Here is a 23950-nt window from a genome sequence, read left to right on the forward strand (position 1 = left end):
TCTAGTCTCTCTGGTGCTGAATTCATTTAAGTTGCTTTTGACATAAAGCACTGCTGTGTAGATGTATAGATGAACAACAGTTAACATCTGGAGCTTGATAAAGAGGGGCAGCAGTATTCCTTAGGTTTATCTTTCCTCATTATTCTCATCACTTTTTTCTTCTTCAGGATTTCACTTACATAGTAGGAATGTGCCCATAGCAGTATGCTGTAGGAAGTGTGTGATTGAAATAGGCCAAAATATGCCACCTTACATATTCACCAGTCGCTGCATCTGTCAGTTTCCACATGAGATAGCATACTCTTGCTATACTGTCAGAAGAAGGCTACTATGTTTCTCCCAGTTTAATTTTGAATCAGTGTGAAAGCCTAAAAATTTTACTGATTTACTTTCCACAGCTGTAGCCAAACCCAGAATTATAGTTCCTGTGTTTTATCAGGATTACGTAGGAGTTCATTGGAAGAAAGCCAATTCTTTGGTAGTTTTTATTTTGCCAGTGTTGCCTGATGCAGTTGTGTCATGTCATGGTGGTTATTTAGTACTGTTGTATCATCTGCATAATGCACTTTTGAATCTGCTCCGACACAGTCAGGCAGATCATTAACTACATTGATGAACAGAAAGGGACCTAAGACTGAGCCCTGTGGCTCTGCAGTCCATACTTCTTTCATAGAGGAGCCTCTATTTTTAACTGTTTTGAACTGCTTCCTGTTGCTTATCAGTGACTTGATTACTGCTGAAGATGGTTTATATATGCCAGTTTTGCAAGTGGGGTGTTAAATGGTACACAATCAAAGCCTTTGCTGAGATCACAAAATACAACTGATACTAGATCCTTGCTTTCAAATGCAATTAATACTTGGTTAACACTTTCATTGAGAGCAGTAGTGGTATTTTTGCCATGTTGGAATCCAAATTGTCTGTTAGAGATGGGATCACGCTTTCTGAAATAGTTATTTACCTTGTTGCACATTAGATTCTCAAACATTTGGGAGAAAATTGGGCCAATAGAAATTGGTCACTAGTTTTGGGGCACATGCTTATCTCCTTTTTGAAGACTGGTATCAGTTTAGCCATTTTGAGTGCATTGGAAAAAAGCTCCAGATTGTAAACGCTTATTAAAGATGACAAAAAGAGGTTGATAGATGAGATGTATTATTTTTTAATTACATAGTTACAGAACCAATAATAATCAATACTTCTGGATTTTGAGAACCTTGACATAGCTTTTATAATATCTCTGATGGTGGTACACTTCCATTTATTGGTAGAATACTGGGGAAATCCAACCAGTCTACAAAAGGGATTGCTTACAAATCACTCGTGTGACCAGTTCTAAAATATTGCTCAGATGCGTGGGATCTGTACCAGATAGGACTAACAGGGTATATGAAACATATAGAAAGAAGGGCAGCACAAATGGTCACAGGTTTGTTTAATTGTGGGAGAGTGTCACAGAGATACAAAAGGAACTGAACTGGCAGACTATTGAAGATCACAGCAGAATGTTAAAATAAGTATATGACCATCAAAGAATGGACTGTTTATCATATTCAGAAAAATTGCACCGTCAATGCACACCACTTCGTATGGGGATTCAGAAAAACAGATAACACCAGGTAGATGATTCCAGACCTGATTATAGAAGAGAATGTGGTGGTTCTAAGTGACTAGTGACATGTATTGGTATTCTTAGACAGTTGTGAATTGTGCTTTATGTGTCTCATAACATACATAAGCTAATCATTTGATTAGAGTACAGGCGACACGTCAAAATATGGTTTAGATGTGGAATGGCATGTACAAAAAGACTCTCTAGCATCCAGCCATCTGGCAATCATACTATTTCCATGTATATTAGTGGTCCTGAATGTATCCTTTGCAACTATATATGAGATGCCAGAAAGGCTGTACAATACCTGTGGTAAAACACACAAGTGTGTACACCAGTTATGTGGATTCTGACCCATAATGAGACACTGACTATCACAGGTTGTGTTCAAAATTACCACTGGCAGCAGCAATACACATTTCCATTGTGGCATGGAATGACTGCTGCACACATGCTAGCATTCAGCAGAGGTGGTCCAAGCAGGCTGCTGTAGTACGTCATTGCATAACATCTGGTGTAGTTGGTATGCCCTTGCGGACAGCATGTTTCAGCTTTCCCCATAGAAAAAAGTCTACAGGCATCAAATCAAGGGAATGGACCAGCCAAGGTACAGGTCTGTTGCATCCAATCCAACAATTTGGAAACAGTTTGTGAAGACGTGCTGTAGTACTTCATGGACTATGGGCTGGACAGCTGTCATGTCAGTACCATAGATTCCTCTTAGTCTGCAGAGGAACGTCTTCCAGCAGCCATGGAAGATGGTCTGTGCTCTGTTAGGAGGCTGTGATACTTGTGCACTTTCAGTGTTTTGTCTATGAAAAATGATCCTATGAGCTGATGGTTCACAACCCCCAACCCACATTTACACTCTATGGATGCTGATGTTCCACCTGAGGCGCCAGCCGCGGTGGCCGTGCGGTTCTAGGCGCTTCAGTCCGGAACCGCGGGACTGCTACGGCTGCAGGTTCGAATCCTGCCTCAGGCATGGATGTGTGTGATGTCCTTAGGTTAGTTAGGTTTAAGTAGTTCTAAGTTCTAGGGGACTGATGACCTAAGATGTTAAGTCCCATAGTGCTCAGAGCCATTTGAACAATTTTTGATGTTCCACCTGACAAAGTCAACGGGGATTGTCAACAGACCAGTAGTGCATGTTTTGATAGTTTAATTGGCCATGATTGGTAAATGAGACTACATAACTAAACAAGATATGTGATATATCAGGAGCATCCAGTCTTAATGCTCATATACAGAAGTTAACATAATTGTCATAATCATATCCATGCAGCTCTTGATGGAGAGAGATGTGATAGGAATGGAACCTATGTCAATGTAGAATGCATAGGACACTTGCCCGAGTCATGTCACTTCCTTGTGCAATGACACAGGAGCTAATGTGGGGATCAACTGCAACAGCAATAAGAACATTAATTCCCCCCTCTTCTGATCACTTGTTTTCTTCTGTTACGTTGTCTAGGTGTTGCATTACCACTTTCATGTAACTGGTTGAAGAGGTTGATAAATAATTGCTTAGATTGTTGACCTCTATTGGAATATCTTGCCATATACACCATACAAGAACAAACTGCGTTTTCCCTACACTCTTCATACACCAAGAGCTTGTCGGCTTTTTCTGCATTGTTAAATCCCATCATCTGCTCATGACCTACTGCCTGGACTGTCACTCACTAACTGACCAGCAAGTTGCAATGCATTCAAGGAACATACAATTACACTGTAAGCAAACATAACAACATCATTCCTAGCAACTACACAGGCTGAATGGTACAAACATGTGATGGTACGGTAACTTTTCAAAATACAATATCTCATAAATGTCTCACACTAGAATCCTGCAATTAACACCACTGACATTGTATTTTACCTACTTATAGTTTGTTAATGTCAATAGGCATTGTTCCATTTTAAAAAAGTGCATTTTTGCACAAAAAATACACTTTCTAAGTATTATTACAATCTGTTTATTGGTTAACAATATGAGCCCCTGACTACCAACCCATTCTATGAAAACTGCACATGAACAGCACTTTCCAAGTTTTAGGTGATTCACATTGTATACTAAAGACACAACATTAAATGTCTGTTTAATGAAATTTGACATGGTTAACTCATGGCCGGTAAAGAAGGAATTACCAATATCACCAAGTAAAACTAAGGCATTAATATTCTGTAGATATAGCTACCTTATCATAACAGATGTCCAGAAGAGCCCATTTATTTTTCTATTTAAAATGTAATAATACACATTGGAATGAATTTTGATAGTGAACTGACCTGGGCACTAAATGTGAGAGGCGTAACAGATAAATGCAAATGATTGTTAACTGCGATGAGACCCATCACAAGCCTTAAATGTAGGAGACAACTACTAGTATCTCTGAACATTTTGTAAGACAATAATTAAACCACATACAGACTCCAGTGATAATTTGGTCAGAAATTAAATCACCAGCAGAGTGCAAAAAGGATCTGAATTCTACCAGCAAGTAAGATCACTTTTATGGGGTGACTTGATTCCAAAACCGGCCAAACTGATGATGTTTAATAGCTATTTCATACAAATGTTGAACTATGGTATTGAAACATGTACCCTCACAAAAAGAGAATCATCAAGGCTGCAAGCATCAGAGATGAAATTTCTTAGATCCACCATCCAGAAGACCAAGATGGACAAGTTCTGGAATGAGGAAGTGAAGAAAGAAGCTGGAATAAAGACATTCCTATTAGATCGAATTGGCTCATCTAGGCTTCTATGGTACTGGCATGTGATGAGAATGGAGCCAACTATTACAGCCAAAATAAATTTGGAAAGACAGGTGGATGGGAAAAGACCTCAAGGCAGGCCTTGAACCCAATGGATGGACTTGATTAAGGCTGATCTAGTGACCAGAGGCTGGACAGTTGATGATGTTCTCCATGAACAGGTGTATTTGGACAGGACGAAGTGGAAGAGACTCATTATCAGTACCCGAGAAACAGGAACTGTTAAATGATGGTGGTGGTGATGATGATGATGATGATGATGATGATGATGATGATGATGATGATTATGATGACAGACTGTGGTATGCAACAGACACCACTAACATTCTAATCTACACTACTTCTATTTTGTTAATGTCAATAGGCATTGTTCCATTTAAAAATTGTGTATTTGCACAAAAAATACAGTTTCTAAGTGTTCAAACACTTCAAGAGAGTGATAGTCTTATGGATATGTGAGGTCTGCTCAGACTAATTCACTGGCTGCTACAGGATAAATAAGCAGACACAAAAGCAAACACTGAAAAGGACTGACTGCTTCTCAGTGCAATGTGCAGCACACGTGAATCAATTTTTCGATGTCTGATGAGAGATGTGGCCAGTTCATGTCCTGCCAGGTAAGACTCTTGGTACACCTGCTCCTTCAGTGACCTTTGTCTAGCAGCTCCAAAAAATATGGTTGTAAAGAATGACGGATGGTCACTGTGTGTGAACATATTTGTTGCTAATTAACAGGACCTTTTTAATTCAGCAACAACAAGGAAAAGAAACTCATAAAATCATATCCATTGGAGCACGAGTGAACCTTGTGTTATTGGTACATAACATTACTTTGAGAGTATTGGATCACAAACCATGGCTTTTCAGCAATTTTATGGTGTAATCAAAAAGGAGTCTGTGACCACTGGAGGCAGTGCCACAGGGTTACCCCAAGTCAGTCTCAGTCTCTCTCTCTCTCTCTCTCTCTCTCTCTCTCTCTCTCTCTCTCTCTCTCTCAAACACACACACACACACACACACACACACACACACCTTTTGTAAACACCCCATGTGTAGGTGTAGTATTAATGAGGGAGGTGTAAACCTCTGAACCGTATAGTGGAAATAAAATGAATTGTGGCTGGCAACAGTAAGCTTTTAGTTTCAATTAGTTTCAGTATTTTGTCTGTGCACCTGCCAGATGTGCATTTTGCATATATGTTGAGATTGTAATTGCAAGACTGACCACACTGCAGTGTCCTGAGTGGATAATGGAAAATTCATTATTTAAGAATGCTTGAAGATAAGTGTGTGGAAAACCTTATTAACAAAGACAGTGTATATCAGTTCAAATTGCAGTTCTCGGCATCCTGTTATTTTCATGGTTTGTGTTTAGTGAATATGGCAGACTATACTGAGGGCCACTGGGAGCAGCAATACACCAGAATACTGAGTTTTGCCTTTCCTCCATTGACGGAACTGTCCACTGGCAATGTGGTCAATCTTGCAATTAAGTTCTTGACATGTGTTCAAAACACATACAGTATGCTAACAAATTGTGAAATTTGGGTGGTTAAGATCAATCTTTGACAGCTCACCTGGGGAAGATGCACAGATGAAATATTGTGAATGATAGTAAATGACAACTGACTGCAGTTCAATTGCATCACTGAGTGCGTAAGACCTTGTCAACGGGCTAATAACTCCAGAACCAACCATTTATTGAATAAGTATAGTTACTAACACCAGACACAAAATGAAAATGAACTGAGTATTCTAGGTGCACATATATGTTCATGGACATTATCACTGTAAGCTGTCACACTCAGATGGTATAGGAAAGCATCATAAGTGGCACATTTCTAGTAATTTCCCAGAACAAAGTCCAAAATCGCACACAAAATTAACAGTCCAAGCAGTAGCAGTGAGTATAGTACTCGCAGTATTCTACCAAGTAATGAGTGTCCACTGCGATGCCCTGTTTAAGGTTGCACAGTCACTAGGGCTGAGCTCAACAAAAGTGCTGAAGTGATGACTTTGGTGCTGATGAGAGTAATGTTGCTTTGCCACCCATAGTTCATAGTCTCCATACGGCCCTCATTGTTGGCTTCATCTCAGATTAGTTGTTTAATGATTTTTCCAGTGTTTTGCCAGAATTAGCATCTGGCATTTTCAAAGGTTCACCCTCCATTGCTGGCAGTCAACACTGCATGCAATAGAGGGCGAACTTTTGATAATGCCAGCCACTCCTGCTGGCAAAACATCAGAAAAATTATTAAACAAATGTTGGCCAAATATCTGAAGCCAACAGGCAGTACATCAACTGCAGTAATCAACGTTCTTGCCATTCATCCACATAATATATCAAAATAATTCAATACTTACACACAGTGTGTTTGGTTTAGCCATTTTATTATGTTCTTTTCAGTGGAAATGAACTGCAACTCCTTATTTTTTGTCATTCTAATTTGTTGGGGTTGGAGCCAATATTTTTCATGATCTAGACTTGAAAATAGACAGGGGTAACTCATTACTGTCAGCTTCAATGTTAGGGAAGCGATGAAGCCCCACAGAGAAACTGCAGCTAGGTCATGAAGCAAATCCAGAGTAGACTCATTATGCTCACCACATGGTCTTGTCTGAATGTGGAGACAGCTCTGCCAAATGTAAATAGTGGCTCATATTGATACCAGTGATGACTGATGCCTCAGTTCCTTTCAGCAGCTGGCTGAAATGGTGAGACTAAAAGCATCACTCTGGAGATGAAATACATCTCATAATTTGTAGCATCTAATGGAATCCTCTCCTGCCTATGATTGAAATATTGTTAAATAAATGACATAACAGCAGTACAGTTACAATTCAGTCAGTGATTACCAGACATGGAATTGATTGACCAGTTACAAGAGAGTAGGTCAAGAACTATTCTATTAATACAGCTCCTTGTAAAATGTGAATAGTTGACAGCAGTACTCACCTTTCTGTTTGTCACTGATGTTGTTGTTATCACTTGTTATCATGCAAATGAATGATATATGATTTCACCGAGAGGGTTCTCAGGTCTTGAAACTGCTTAAGAACAATACATTAATCTTCCTCGTGGTCTCAGTACTGTGGCTTAATTTGTTCATTCAGCAAAGTTGTAAACAAAGTAGATCAGTTGTGCTCTCAAAATGACGTATTTCAAGTATAAATAAAACTCCTTTAAAAGTAAACACCAGTTTAAATCAGTTTCATAAGTATTCTTCACTTTTGAGTAACCACAAAACAGTTTTATAACACTTCTTGAAACTTTAACAGCATAAACCACAAGGGTAAATCAGAGACGAGTTACATTTTGACTTCTCTCCATCACAGCTCTCATCCAACTTTCTACTCCAACAATGACAATGACTACTACTACTACTACTACTACTACTACTACTAGCCAGAGAAAAACATTAACCAAAGATGCATAGGATTTGGATTGTCAAATCATTGAGTCTGATTCATATCAATTTTCAACACAAATGACACGTATGTGGAATAGCTTTCACCAAATAATTACTGTATTTTGTTAAGTTTGAATAATCAATTTTAGTCTTTCATAATAAGAGGAGACAAATAAACGTGATATAAACAATATAAGTCCCCAAACATCAAAATAAATCAGTAATCTTATATTAAAAAATATGCACTACCAATGTTACAAAATACTCTCTAAGACAAAAAATGATGCACTGTGAAGGAGTTATGCAAATTGGTCACAATTTGATATAAAAATTATAATCAGGGCAGCTGGTGGGTGAATGTGTGATGCTGCATAACTTCACCATGCTGCTGTCAAGTATAGTAAACAGGGAACATATCAATACGAGGGCATAAAGTTTTGGCAAATTTCATTCCATGTACTCAGCTAAACAACTACTAAGGCTTGGAGACAGATGTGTGAACAATGTACACAGATGTCTGCATTTGACAGAGGATGTATAGTTTTGCTCAAAGAAACTGGTTGGAGTAATCGGTAAGCAATATGACATTTGAATAGGAGTGATGTCACTATTCGACACTGTTGGCAGGGTTGGGTGAACCATGGACAAATGCAGCATCAACAAGAAAGTGGTCGGCCTAGAGAGATGACAGAATGCAAGGACTGAGCAATCATCAGAGATGCACTCAGAGCCCTGTATTCATCATTATCATTAATCTGATGTGCAGTTGGTGCTTCAGTGACCACTAGGACTATTAATAGGCAGCTCACAGAAAGGTCACTGAGCTCACGGCATCCTTTGTGCCAACTACCGTTGGCCTCTGTACACCAAAAAGCCAGTTTGCAGTGGTTTCAGGCATATTCGACCTGGAGTCTCATTGAATATGAGTATATTATGTCCTGCTTTGAATTAAGCCACAATGACCAGCAAAGACATGTCTGGAGATGTCCCGGACATTGGTGGAATATTACCCTGACTGTTGCCCACCGTATCGCCTGACAACCAAGAGTGATTGTTTGTGGTTCCATTTCATTTCATAGCGCATACCCTTTAGTTGTCATGTACAGCATCCTTACAGCACAGTGATATGTCATTGCAAGCCTGGGCTTATATTTCAGCAATATAAATCCCACCCAGACATGTTGACAGTTTCTACTATTTCCCTTCATGCTTACCAAAGCCTACCAAGGCCAGTGAGGTCGCCAGATCTCTCCCCAATTAAGAATGTTTGGAGCATTTTGGGCAGGGTCATCCAACCAGCTTGGGATTTTGATGACCTAATGTGACAATTGGATAGAATTTGGTATGACATTCCTCAGGAGGGCATCCAAAAACTCTGTCAATCATTGCCAAGCTGGATAAATGCTTGTGTAAGGGCCACAAGTGGACAAACTTGTTATTGGTTGGTTTGCTTAGTTTGTGAAATTCTTGCTCTTGAATAAATCATGCAATTTTTCTGATATTGTATTTATTTATTTATTTATTTATTTATTGAGTCCTTTGATCATATGTAGTACAGTGTACAAGATGATATTGGACTTATTACTAAGTTCAAAATGATACATATTTAAATAATCATTTTTCAACATGCTACCAATTTCAATAGTTGTAGTTCTTACAATGATACAATGTTACAAATTACAGTAGCTGTAGTTCTTAACAGTTATTCTGGTCCAAGTATTCCTTTAGTGAGAAGAAACAGTGGTACTGTAGATATTCTCTGACAGATCTTTCAAAAGCACTAATATTTTGTAATCCTTGATTTGTCTGTACATGTACATCACATCTACAGATTTCTGTCCCATTTGCATAATTCCCTCATTTTGTGTCCCTTTTGAGGGTATTATAATAGCAAAAAGGTGTATTGTGTTGTACATTTATAAGCAACCCCAGGGCCAAATATGACAGAGCTGATTAAGATATCATCTTGCTTGCAGAAAGCACTATGATCCAAAAGCAGCTGTTCAGGTAGCAGCAGCATGCACATGAGTGTTTTTCAAGTTGCAGAAATTCCTGTGTATACTTTGCAGATAGGTGGAGTAGAATACATAGCTACCAGTGGGCCCCCTGTGGTTATTATGGAGAGGAACATAAATCATTGGAGCAGAAATAGAAATTTTAAACCTAATACTAGCTCATTACAAGTGTTCATTTAAGAACATGTAGCCCTACATAATATTTGGAACAGAAACTCACTTGAAACAACAAATAAAAATCAGTGAAATATTAAACTCAGTGTGGAATATGTTCCAAAAAATTCACCTGAACACTGATAGTGGTGGCACATGTATCATGGTAGAGAACTGTGTAATATGTAATGAGATAAACACATTATCAGAATGCAACACAGACTGAGTTAAAATAAGTGTAAAAAGTTAATCTGAAATAATAGTCACATCAAATCACATCAAATCTATAAAGTGGTGCATGTTTCAGAGATATCTTGTGAAAGATTACATGTTAATCATCAAATGATGCCATCAAGATAGGGAACTGTTTCAGTTTGCTATTCTATTTACATTTATGTCTACACTCTGCAAACCAGTGTGAAGCATTACAGTTTCATCCCACACCATTCATGGTAAGACCACAGGAGGCATTAGTGCTTCAGTGTATGCTATAGTAAGTTTTCTTCAAGGACCCTTTGGGAACAATCCATAGGGGTTGTATATTGCTACATTTCACACTTCATACTGTTTTTTTAAAACTAGCAATTTAGTTGTAAACAAATTACTGGTGTCCTTATTATTTATTAATTTAATTATACAAAAATTTCCATCCTTATTAGTCTTCAGAGGGTTGTAGAAAAACTTTCTATAGGCAGTGTAACTAAATTGTACAGTTGCGTGCTGTGCAACACAACCTGAACTTCAAAACCCATAACATGTGTTTATGTAATTGTGGGTGGTGCCTTATGCAGCTTGAAAGCTATCTTACGGGCTAATAAATAAATGAATATTTGGTATGGTCTCACTGATTTGAGCAGTATTTTAAGATTGTTGACAAAAATGTTTTAGAAGCAGTCTCCTTTGTAAAGTAACTGCTTTTTTCCTGTATTCTGTCGATGAACTGAAGTCTACCACCTGCTTTATCTATGACTGAGCCTAACTGACCATTCCATTTCGTCTCCTTACAAATGGTTACACCCAGGTATTTGTATGAGTTACTCACTGATAACACAGCCGTAACACTGTTTTTACACTTATTGAAGTAAAAAAATTTACAGTTCTGAATGTCTAAAATAAGTTCCCATTCTTTGCACCACTCTGAAATCTTATCAAGATATGACTGAATATTTGTGCAGACTTTTTTCATACATTACTCCTTTATAGATAACTGTGTCATCTGCAAAAAATCTTGAGACATACAAATGTTGTCTGCCAGGTCATTAATATAGAACATGAACTACAAGGGTCCTAAAACACTTTGCTGTGACACACCTGAAATTGCGTCTGCATCTGTTGATGATTATATAGCCAAGATAACATGTTGTGTCTTCCCACCCAAAAAATCCTCAATGCAATCACAAATTTTGTTTGATACCCCATATTCTCATCTTTCGGCAGTAATTTTTGGTGTGATACTGAGTTAAATGCTTTTTAGAAGTCAATAAGTATTGGATTTGCATTGCTGCATTTGTCCATGGCTTCAAGGATGTCATGGTAAAAGTGCAAGTTGGGTTTTGTATGGCCGATGTTTGTGGAATGCATGCTAGTTGGCATGGAGGTGGTCAATCCATTTGACATACTTCATTATCTTTGAGCTCAGGATATGTTCTACGATTCTACGCCAGATAGATGTCAATTATATTGGATGGTAGTTTTATGAATCATTATTGCTACCTTCTTGTAGACAAGTGTGACTGTGGTTCCTTCCAGTTTCAAGGGATCTATATTATATTATGATTAAAACTGGGGCTTGGTCCATGGTCTTTGTTCAGTTTTAGTGATTTCATTTATTTTTGAACCATACTGACACTTTACCACTCATCTTTGCAGTGGTACACGAATTAAACTGGGAAAATACTTCTCGATTTTCCCTTGTAAAGGAATGCTTCAAGACACAATTCAGCATTTCTGATTTTGCTATGCTGCCATCAATTTGAATTCTTGTGTCATCTATGAGTGTCTGGACACTAATTTTGGTGCCATTGACAGCCTTTGCACTGAGCAAAATTTCCTTGAGTTTTGTGAAAGGTCTGTCAGTATAATTCTGCTATGGTAGCCATTAAAGGCTTCATGTTTCCTTTAGTGTCTCTCCACCTGTAGCTCTATTGTGCAATAGATTATATTTCTTTAGATGTTTTTTACAGAGATTGTATACCATGGAAAATTCTTCCAATCACAGGCTTTTCACAGCTAACTAGTGTCTTGGTTTCCGAGTGAACAGCAACATTGCTGTGCAACAAGATCCATTGCAGGTCTACCACTGTCTGCTTCTGTCAGATTCTCTGGAAGAGTTTAAGAAGACAAATTGTGCTGTGCTGTGCTTTAAGAGTGACTCAGTCAGTGTGTGCATTTACCTAAAAAATGCACATCATACATTAGTAAATATTCATTGCTCTCTTCAGTTTTTCCCAATTAGCAACAATCATAAAGTTCCAGAAATGAATGTCATTTTTTTCTTTTAGTAAAATCACTACACCCAGGTTTCATTGTCGGTTATTATACTGAGTACTGCCAGTGTCCTGGTAGAAGTACCTCTTGAGAGAAATCAAAATGCCAAGCCTTCTTTAGTTCATTATATGGTGTGATATTTATTGATGGGAATCCTTCCTGACTTGATGACTTTCATGTAAGCCCTTTGAGTCTAAAGCTGATCGAATCCTAAGAGTATCTTGAATGTAATGGTAGATGCAGTAAATTTTCTCTTTCTTCTATCTCAGGTTTATTTCTCCTTTTCTTTTTTTCTTTAGTAATGTATCCTTGCTACTAGAATAATTGTGTCTGAATACATAAAAACAACAAAGACCTTGACCATGAAAGGAAAAGAATTTCCATCGACAGAAGTAACTGTTCAAGAAAGTGATTGACTGTCAAACCCATTTTGAAAGTAGAAAAAAATTTTAACAATATATGTTCCAGTTACAACCAAAAAGATTAATAGCATGTTTTGCACAGCATTTGCGACCCTTTCACAGTTTAATTAGTCATACATTGTAGCAAAATGCAAGTATATATTGTGCAAAATAAAGGCAATCACTTACCTTTAGCTGACTGACATGTGGCACATAGAAACACTCAACAGAATACAGTGTTCTTTCTCTAGCAAAAGTACACACATTCAGATTCACATACACAACCACACAGACACCCAACCATTTACACCCTCAGCCATGGATGAATTAAAACTTTGTGGCAAAGTGAGACTCAAAACCATACAGTGGTCTTTCACTAGGAATACTCTTACCTTCTAAGTTACTCCAGTGTCATTAACTGCCACACTTAATGCTTGTAGAAGGAAAGGGTATGGGCTCACATCCTGGTACATAACACAGCTTTAATGGAACTGCAAGTACAAAATTGGGGAATTGACAAATGTTGTATACATTGTAGTCAATGTTTAGTCATCAGATGTGGTATTTTTATACATTAGCTGAACCATTTGTCAGAATGACAGTGTCATTATTATTATTACTGTTGTTGTGGTGTGTGAAGACTGATTTGATGTTGCTCTCCATGCTAGTCTATAATGAGCAAGCCCCTTCATCTTTGCATAATTCCACTATGTACATTGCTTTGAACACGCTTATTGATCTTTAGCATTCTTCTATAGCATCGCATTTCAAAAGCTTGCTTCTGTTCTTTACTGTACTGCTTATAATTCATGTTTCACTTCCTAACATTTAAATTGATATTAGATGTTAACTAATTCCTCTTTTTCAGAAATGCTTTTTTTCCTATTACCAGTCTGCATTTTATATCCTCTCTGGTTCAGCCACATGATTTATTTTACTCTTTAAATATCAAAATTCATCTACTACTTCTAGTTTATCATTTCCTAATGTAATTCCCTCAGTAGCACCTGATTTAATGCAATTACACACCATTATTCTTGCTTTACATTTGTTGATTTTCATCTTATAATCTCTTTTCAATACACAATCCATTCCGTTCAACAATTCTTCCAAATCCTTCACCCTCTCTGACAGAACTACAGTATCATTGGCAATCTTAAAGTTTTTATTTCCTATCTGTGAACTTCTTGTTCAATGTACAGAATGAATAACATTTGTTATAGGCTACAATCCTGTCTCATTGCCTTCTCCATCTTGGCCTCTCTTTCATAGTCTTTGACTCTTACGACTTACTAAACCAATGGTTCGGTATTATTTGGACCTGCCAGCACCTGCCTTCCTATGAATTGGAATTACTACATTAATCCTGAATTCTGAAGGTATTTTGACTGTCTCATATATCTGGCACATAAGGCTGAATATTTTTGTCATGGCTGTCTCTCACAAGGATTTCAATAATTCTGAGGGAATGTTGTATACTCTAGGGGACTTGTTTCCACTTAGATCTTTCAGTGCTCTGCCAGATATTTCACACCGTATATATTTCCCACCTCAGTTTCATGTACTTCCTCTTCTCTTTCTGTAATATTGCCCCAAGTTTATTTCTCTTAGATAGATCCTCTTCGTGTTCTCTGGCTTTCAGCTTTCTCTTTTTTTGCTTAGTACTGGCTTGCTGTCTGAGCCTTTGATATTCCTGCAGCTGCTTTGCTTTTCTCCAGAGATTGTTTCAGTTTCCCTATAGGTAGCATTTATCTTTTCCCCAGTTATGCCTGCTGCTATAGCCTTGCTTTTGTCCTCTAGCTATTCCTGCTTTGTTTATTTTGCACTTTCTGTTAATCTCATTTTTAGATGTCTCTATTTCCTTTCTCCAGCTCCATTTGCTGCATTTTTATATTTTCCCCTATCACTGATTAAATTCAATACCTCCTATGTTATCCAGGGATTTCTACTAAGGCATCCATTTTTATCATGTGAGCTCCTGCTGCCTTCTCTAACTCACCTCTAAAAGCTACACATTTGTTTTTTCATTGCATTCCTTTCCTGTTTCAGTCAACTGCCTGGTGCTCCCTCTGAAACCCTCAACATCATCTGTTCCCTTTAAATTATTTAGGTCTCATCTCCTTAATTTCCTATATTTTTACAACTTCTTCAGTTTCAGTCTGCAATTGATAACCAATAAATTACAGTCTGAGTCCACATCTCATCCTGGAAATATCTTAAAGTTTAGAGTCTGACTTCAAAATCTCTTTCTTATTATTACATAATCAGTCCGAAAACTTTTAGTGCACCAGGTCTCTTCCACATATGTAGTCTTCTTTCTTAGATTATGCTCTGTGCAAAATTCTACCGTGTGGTTCACTCTTTCATTCATTTCCCCTAATCTGCATTCTCCTGATATTTTTCCTTCTCTCCCTTTTCCTACTGCCAAATTCCAGTCCCCTTATCACTATTAACCCTCAAGTTGGGATGCCATTTTTGATAACACAAGCAGGAGCACAGTGCACTTTGTACACATGTTTATGTTATCAAGGTTATGTGTATGAGCAAAATCACAGTTTACTCTTTGTTTGATTAATCAAAGATAAAATAAATTTACATTATATGAGCTAAATCATTGTATAATTAAACAATAATAAAATAAACTTTCCATTATATCGCTCTGTTGCCACATTCAAGTGTTTCTCCACAGTAATGACACAATCACAGCATTAAACAGTGCAGTTGTATCAGGTCCCTGCCATCTGATCACTAATTATCTCATTGACAACTGCCTGATTGTGGGATCATGTGCTAGCTCAAAATCTGGGTAATTTTCCACCCCAGATCCTAAATTTTTTTCTCGCATAACTCACTGTTTATTTTATATTGCTGTTGCTTTCTTGGACATATGACAGCTCAACTTATTGCTGTGTTAACAGAAGCAATAACAAAGGAATAGGAGTGGGCTTGCAATTGTAAAGCAACAATGGGATGGTACAAGACAATGTTATTTGTCATTGGTACTCCTGCTCAGGGGTAAAGTTTCATCTTCCTTAACTGTCTGAATAATTTCTTTTACCTCATCATACTCTTTCAATCTGTTCATCAACTGCAGTGTTAGTTGGCATATAATTTGCACTATTGTGGTGGGTGTTGGCTTTGTGTTTATCTTGGTTACTGTAATACGTTCACTATGCTGTTCGTAGAATCTTACACACTTTCCTGTTTTCTTATTCATTATTAGGCCTTCTCCCACATCATTCCTGTTTGACTTTGTATTGATGAATGGCCATGGTAGTAACAATATAAATGTGATATACTTGAGACAGAAGTAAACCTACCTCCATTTAAGTTGTCATTCATTTTTACTTGCCTCTGATTTAGATTACACTTTTTTAAATTATGTAAGTACTGAAGCAGTGATCAGTACTGAAATAATTACTGTCAAAGAACTGAATTTTATAGATAACATTTTTACATGTATTCACAGTTTACTATAGAGACATGTTTGTTCCAGGGGGCATTCTGGTTGGAGCAATATTCTTGGGCTTTGTTCAAGGCCATGTCACATATGTTGTGTATTGGATATGGCCGCTTTCCTCCTCAGTCATTGACTGATATGTGGCTTACAATGCTGTCCATGATCAGTGGTGCAACATGTTATGCACTGTTTCTTGGTCATGCCACAAACCTCATACAGAGTCTGGATTCATCGAGGCGGCAATACCGTGAAAAGGTAATGTTCATGTGATGGCAATATTTTTTAGAATGCTTAATTATTTATGAAGAAGTCTAAAAAGCTAATACAAATCTTCACAGGTGAAACAAGTTGAAGAATACATGGCATACCGAAAGTTACCAAGGGAGATGCGGCAAAGAATAACTGAATACTTTGAACACAGGTACCAAGGAAAATTCTTTGATGAAGAAGCAATACTTGGAGAATTATCAGAAAAGCTTAGAGAGGTATGTTGACAATACACTTTTGTTTGTGGATTTGTTTCACCTTTTTGTACCATGCAATAAGCATAATCTGTTATCATCCCGCTCTGAATACTGCTTGCAATAATCTGCTATGGGTACAATTACTGTAAAATCGATCCCAAATCTGAATTCGATGATGATGATGACAATAATAATTAAATAGTCATTCTTGGAAACCAGCATAACTGGACAAGATATTTGAAACCTAAATCACACAATGAAGATGTTTAAATGATAATGGAAAGTCCTGGTGCGGTAGTACTAACCTGATGATGCTTGTCTCATAGGCCTCTTAGTAGCGATCTTCAGTGCATAGATGTCATGAAGCTGCAAATATCACAGCAGATATTAGAAGATTTCCACTCAATAATGCACACAACAATTTTAGTTTCAGTGATTAAGACTTTTATCCATCTTTAGCAGACTCTGTAGTATTGATGACCAGTTTACCAGATATAAAAAGAATAATTGGTGCACACATCAGGTTAGTCCCTACAGTACCTAACATATACAGTTGAGTGGTGAAGTAAATTGTTCTGCTGTGGCACCAAAAACCCATTGCGCATTTACATGAATCAACACGAGTTGTACTGAGCACTGTCTGGAGTAATTTATTGGAGCTAAATGCAAGGTAGTAGTCCAATCGCCATTTCTGACAATAGCTTACTCCAATGACAATGACATACTACACTCACGTTAATCACAACACGGTTCAATCCAAATTTTCAGACATTAAAGTTCTTGAGCTTCATGAATGTTGGTGCATGTATTTTTGCATACACAACATCCATAGTGGTGGTGTGAGTCAACACCGAGAGTGCATCCAATATACATCTTCCTCGTAAACACTCAAACCACAAACTGGAAATTTTTCATGATGTCTGACTACTTATAGATGGTAGACGGGCATAAGAACAAACTTATTTTGAAAACTACATAATGCTCTGAAAAATTAATAACTTGGTTTTTACTGTTTTGGATGAACTACTAGACCTATAGCAATTTTTTTTTTTTTTTTTTAATTTGCTGGTCACAAATTTATAAAAATGCATGGACACTATGTTTCTTATGCACTGTGACTCCCCTTGTTTATACTTATGAGAAATGCATTGCAAGTTATGGTAAATTACATGATATTATTAATTACTGAGTTAATCAATCAATGCTGTATGTTATCTTATATGGGAAATTAAGGTGATAAAAGTATGTAGCAAAAATTCAGAATCTAAGAAAACTGCCAATAGCTTGAAACTTTGTAATTAATTGTTATGTAAGCTAATTAAATTGAGGTAATCTTAACTTGGCATCTTTTTGCATGTAGCAAACTTTAGTACTAACATCAATTATCAATTAATTGTATTTTTAATTAGGAGTGGTTATGGGAGTAGAAAAACTTAACAGATGGGAAGACTCGACCTGTTCTTGTTACACTGGCTGACATACGTATAATAGAATGGGTAATGTTAACCACTCTCTGTAGAATTGAGGTGTTGAGCTGTCAACAGGTACCAAGCAAATAAAGAAGATGGAAAATGTGACCAAGCTATCACACACTACAAACACACACACACACACACACACACACACACACACACACTCTCTCTCTCTCTCTCTCTCTCTCTTTGTCCCTGTCAACCATATTATTCCAGTGGTGGTGCTCGATTTAGGTGGTGTTGCATTGGGCAGAGTGGGTGATTGGAGGAGTGAGAGGGGGTGGAAGGGGTGAGGGAGTTGCTTATAAAACTTGATGAAATAAAGGAGGGGCCAGATGGGAAGGAAGATAACTGTGGAGAGGAAAGTGTGATGTGGGTTTTTGGGGTGAAGTGAGAGGCATGGGAAGAGGGTGGGTGGGGTGTTGGGCAAAGGATAGTGGACATGACACAAGGTTGCTACTGGATAATGATGAGCTGTAATGATGATTCCCATTTATGTAATTCAGAGAAGGTGGTATTGGGGGGGGGGGGGGGGGGGGGCATATGGCGTGAGTTGTGAAGTAACCATTGAAGTTGAAAATGTGTTCAGTGGGATGTCCAGCCACTTGGTGGTTTCCTCTGCTCATGTCCATTCTTTGGTGGTGGCCATTTGTTTGGGTGGACACTTGGTTGTTGGTCATCTCCAGAAAAAAGGCTGACCAAAAGTTATAGCAGTGCTGGTATACAATGTAACTGCCTTCACAGATGGCCCTGCCTGTGATCAGGTAGGATATGGCTTTGACAGGGGAACTGATGTAGGATGTGCTGAGTGGGTGAAAAGTGCACCTGGGTCTTTCACAAAAATGTGAACTTTGTGGCAAGGGGTTGTGAGTGTGGACCAGGATATTTACTAGACTATGTGGGCAGGGAAAATACTGCTGTGGGAGAGATGAGAAGGATTGTAGATAGGCTGTTCCTCATTCCCCAACAAGATGATAGGGAGCCTCTCCCTACCAGCTCAGCCACCCCCTCCCCTACCTCCCCTCCACATCCCCATTTTCCTCTCACCTACTCCATTCAGTACAACCTCTTACTGCAGTGCCAGGATAATGTAGTCAACTGGATCAATATAGCTGAGTGTGTGTGCTGTATTATTTAACTCTGAAGAAGGACAGTGTTTCCAGTTTTGTTTATGTCTCTATCATCTGCTCAATGAAGATGTTTGATTTTCCTTCCTGTTACCCAACAGCCAAAGGGTACTGGGTGGGGATGACGCAACTGATGTATTAATGTACTGGAAACATCATAATGCATCCAAATTCTACAATACAAAGACATCACAGATACAGTAAGAAAAAGGTGTACGTATGATTCATGCTATCTTGAGGAGTCCTTTCCAACTAATCATACTACGCACTTGGTTCTGTTTCTTTGATGGCATTTTTGGGATGTGGCTCCAGAGCAAGACCATAATCTTTTCTCCAATATCTCAACAACTTCTTTATTATTTGTTTCACCAGTTTCTCTTCCTTTCTGGGTGCTGTCTATCTCATTGATAGTTCATACATAGGAAACGCATCGGTCATCAACAATACCTTCACTTAGCTTGTCATGGAATTTACCTGATTTTCATAGATTCATGCTCAGTAGCACCAATCTGGATCACCTCAAAGCTGAAAACTTAAATGCGTGTGGCAGGGTGTTTGCTCAAAGATGTACACAATACCATATTTTAGATGATATTAAAGCACACATTTTATTCTATGTGAAGTTCAGTTACTAATTATGGTGACCAGTTTTACACTATAAAAAACAATTAGCCAGGTCTTCAGGCCAGCATCCAAAAATTTCTGTGGTGAGGTTGAATGTTCAATTGCGGCACAAAATTATGTTCCTATTTATACGAAAACATCATGGCTCTTGTTGGGCACAGTTGCTGTTAAAGACAGCTACACTCCAGTTGTTCATTTAAGGAAGTCCATCACACGAACTGCCAAGTCTAACAATGATTCACTCCAATGACAATTGGATTTCACACTATTTGCAATTAAAACACAATTCATTTCACACGTTCAGTAATTTATGCTACAGAGATGACTTGTCAGTAATTAAACATTAAAGTTCATGAGTTTTGTGGTGACTGCAGCTTATTTTCTCATGTACAGAAGATACATAATAGTGGCGTGAGTCAATGATGAGAGTGCCTCTGACATAGGCTTCTTTCAAGGTCTTCAAAAGTTTGGACAGCTAGTTTTGAGTGACAAGCAACTGCATATAAATGGGCAAAAGAACAACCTATTATTTTGAAAACTACATAATACTTTGAAATATGTTTGGCTTGGAATTTACTATTTTTGATGAATGACAAGAACCAATTGAATTCTAGATTACAGAAAATATTCCTGGTTACAAATTTATAAAAATACATGGTGCAATATTAATCCCTTTGTTTACATGAATGAGTGCCATATTGCAAATTATGATACATTTCATGAAATTATTAATTAGTGAAGTAATCAATCAATGCCATATGTCACACTGCACAGAAAAATTAAACCAACAAAAGTATGTAGTCAAAGTTCAGAATAAGCAGATATCAACAAATAGCTGACAATATAATCCAATATCTAGACAGTTAACAACATGAGTTCTAAAATAAACCACAGATAAAAAAGAATGTACAATTTTCATAAAGCCCAAATTTACAGTTGTATTTATGCAAATTCAATATATCATAAAACTGGTCACCAATAAGAATTACAAAAAATACTCATCTCATTTTCATACAATTATACACACTAAATTCTTTAAACAAGCAACAAGCTTTTACACTCTTTTTTTCAAAGTTTGACATCCAAAATTTTCATTAAGATAACTCATGGACTTCCTGGTTAGAATGCTTAATCCACAGTCATATGTTTTTATTCACAGCCCACCATATTCCTTTCCAGCGCCCATGGCCATGCTTAGCAAGCCGTTATTTGAAAAAATACATACACAATAATATATATAATATTTCGAATCTGGTCATTCAGTTGGTATATGTTATTGATATACATAGTTAACCTTACATTACAATGAAAAACATTTAAATTACTATAAAGAAAATGGAATTTGTTTTATATTGCCTTGTACCATAACTCAAAGGACCACACACACTTTATTGAAAATGGAAGTTAAACTCCAATTCATTACTGTTTGGGATCAAAGGTATCAAAACTGTAAATGACAGATTTGAAAGGGAAGGAAGAAGGATGAAGGAAAATGACTGGAGAGATTTAGGAAAAGGGGTAGATTTTTGAAAAATCACCCAGAATTGTGAGTCAGGGTAAACTTACTGGAAGACTTTCCTTCTCATCCCATCCAGTAAGTCTACCCATGACCTGCAGTTCTGAATGACTTTTCTGAAATCTACCCCTTTTCCTAAAACTCTCCAGTCCTTTTTCTTCATCCCTCTTCCTTCCCCTTCAGCCCTTCAACCGGACGAAGGAGTCACTGGCTCCGAAAACTTGCATAAGCATAACCTTCTGTTATGTAGATGTTCTGCCACTGCTTGGTGAGTAGATTTTTTTATCTATACAATTCCATCATATATATTTCATTACCTTTCTTCCTTGAAGTGCTATAAGTTAGCTATATAATAGTTACACATTTCACCACAGCAAAAAGCATATTTGTTAGTCCATAGTTAATATTATACCATTTAATCATGCCTGTTGTTCTTTACCAACCTAGTTAACTGTAGAAGAGCATTTGCAAAAATTAAGCTACTACAAAGGCAGATTCCCTAACCATCACTACTTTCATGTAATATTTTGTTTACCATTTTACAACTACTTTCTCGCTACCTATACTTCACTTATTCCATTATACTTCATAACACTGTCAATGCATTTCTATCCCATTACTTCATTAAACAACAATTAAATGTCTGTTTTTCTTAATGTACATAAAATTACTCTAAAGAAGTGCACTCGATGCTAACTGACTATAACATTATAACCAAAACTCAATTTTCCATAACATAACAGACAAAATACAAATTACTGAAATTATTACTTCCCCTCATGCCAATATATTATTTTGAACTGAGGCCTGAAGGACACTACAGAAACAAACCTTTTCTTTATATCAGTGTTACTAAGGCAGCTCTATTCACTTTGTTTTTCTTTCAACTAAAGATGAACTTTTTCCAAAGTGCTGAATCATGTGATTAAGATGTTCTTTCTTTCTGCTGCTATATGAACTCATTGACCCACACATTTGCTGGTTACTTTATATTTCACTATTATTTTAAAATATTTCAATCTCCTCTTATATTCTGACATATTTTACATTTTATTTTTTTGATTACCTTTAGGCAGTAAGAAATTTGTTATTATAGACACAATGTATGGTCTTCCATCCTTTGATACACAAGTCTGGAAATAGTAAACTTATTTATACACATGAACTGAGGGAAGTAGAAGATTTATTTTATTTTTATTTTTTATTTATTTTTGCAAACGTCAGACTTAATACTATGGTTATATGTATACTTATAAAATACACTATATTCTGTAGCTGTTGCTTCTTATGTCTATTTTTTACATTTATCACATTACAACTGATACGCTAATGCCTCATGTTACAATCACTATCTTAAAATTCATCGAAAGAATATAAACATTTTTCTATCAGAAAAGATTTTAATTTTGTTTTAAAAACATTTCCTGTGTACGTTCTTAGAGAGTTTGGTAGCTTGTTATACCAAATCAAACCACTGATATATGGACTTCTATCAGTCATCTTTAACGTTGTTCTGTTACGGAAATAGTTAACTTTGTTCTAGTGTTGTGATCATGTACCTCACTGCCCTTGATAGCTTCTGTTGGTTGACTTATAAAAAATACAACTATTTTGAAGATGTACAGAGAATATATTGTCAGATATTTGTGCTGCACAAACACTTCACGACATGAATCTCTATGTCCCATCCCATGTATAAGTCTTATTGCTCTTTTCTGTAGTAGTAGTAGTATTCTTTTTAAATGTACATCAGCTGCACAGCCCTATAGTTCAATTCCGTAATTGAGAAAGGGGTAAAGTGTTCCATAATATACTAATTTCAGTGCTTGGCTAGGAACTACCTTTGCGAGCTGGCTGAGGAGATATATGGCACTACTGACTTTACCGCATACGAAATTAGTGTGGTATGTCCATCGCAAATTTTCATCAACATATACACCCAGGAATTTACAGTTACCATTTTCTGTTGCAGAGATATTACACACACTAGTCATATTGTTGCGATGAGAACTGCCTGTTTTAAATGTCAGTAGTTGAGATTTGGTGACATTCACCTTGAGTAGCTGATCATTGAAGTATTTTGTTGCTTTTGTTACACCACTAGTAGCAAGAGATTCTAGCTCTTCAGATTCGCTCCCATAGAATAAGATTGATGTGCCATCTGCATAGCTTACAATATGGGAGTTAATGGGTTGTGCAATGTCGTTAATATATATAAGGTAGAGAAAGGGTCCAAGGATTGAGCCCTGTGGTACACCTTGTAATACAGGTTCACTGGTGGACTGGGAGTTCATGATTTTATTATCTAGTCTGTATGAAAATTTAGTGCTTTGCTTACAGTTCCACAGGTATGTGGTTAGAAGATTCATGGCTTGATCCCCAATACTATAAGATTTTAGCTTTTTAAGAAGTACCCTATGGTTTCCCA

At 37.1% G+C, this 23950-nt stretch overlaps 1 protein-coding gene across 2 annotated transcripts in view; it reads left to right on the forward strand.

Moving 5' to 3' along the window:
- The window catches only part of LOC126190916 (potassium/sodium hyperpolarization-activated cyclic nucleotide-gated channel 2-like), a 303831-nt gene that overhangs the window by 223447 nt on the left and 56434 nt on the right, over positions 1-23950 (forward strand). For both annotated transcript variants that reach the window (XM_049931544.1, XM_049931546.1), the window contains 2 exons: positions 16356-16574; positions 16658-16804. In XM_049931544.1, the coding sequence (XP_049787501.1) occupies positions 16356-16574; positions 16658-16804 (366 nt within the window). The remainder of the gene's footprint in view (positions 1-16355; positions 16575-16657; positions 16805-23950) is intronic.

The sequence above is a fragment of the Schistocerca cancellata genome, chromosome 6 (assembly GCF_023864275.1).
Source record: "Schistocerca cancellata isolate TAMUIC-IGC-003103 chromosome 6, iqSchCanc2.1, whole genome shotgun sequence".
Classification (NCBI taxonomy): Eukaryota; Metazoa; Arthropoda; class Insecta; order Orthoptera; family Acrididae; genus Schistocerca; species Schistocerca cancellata.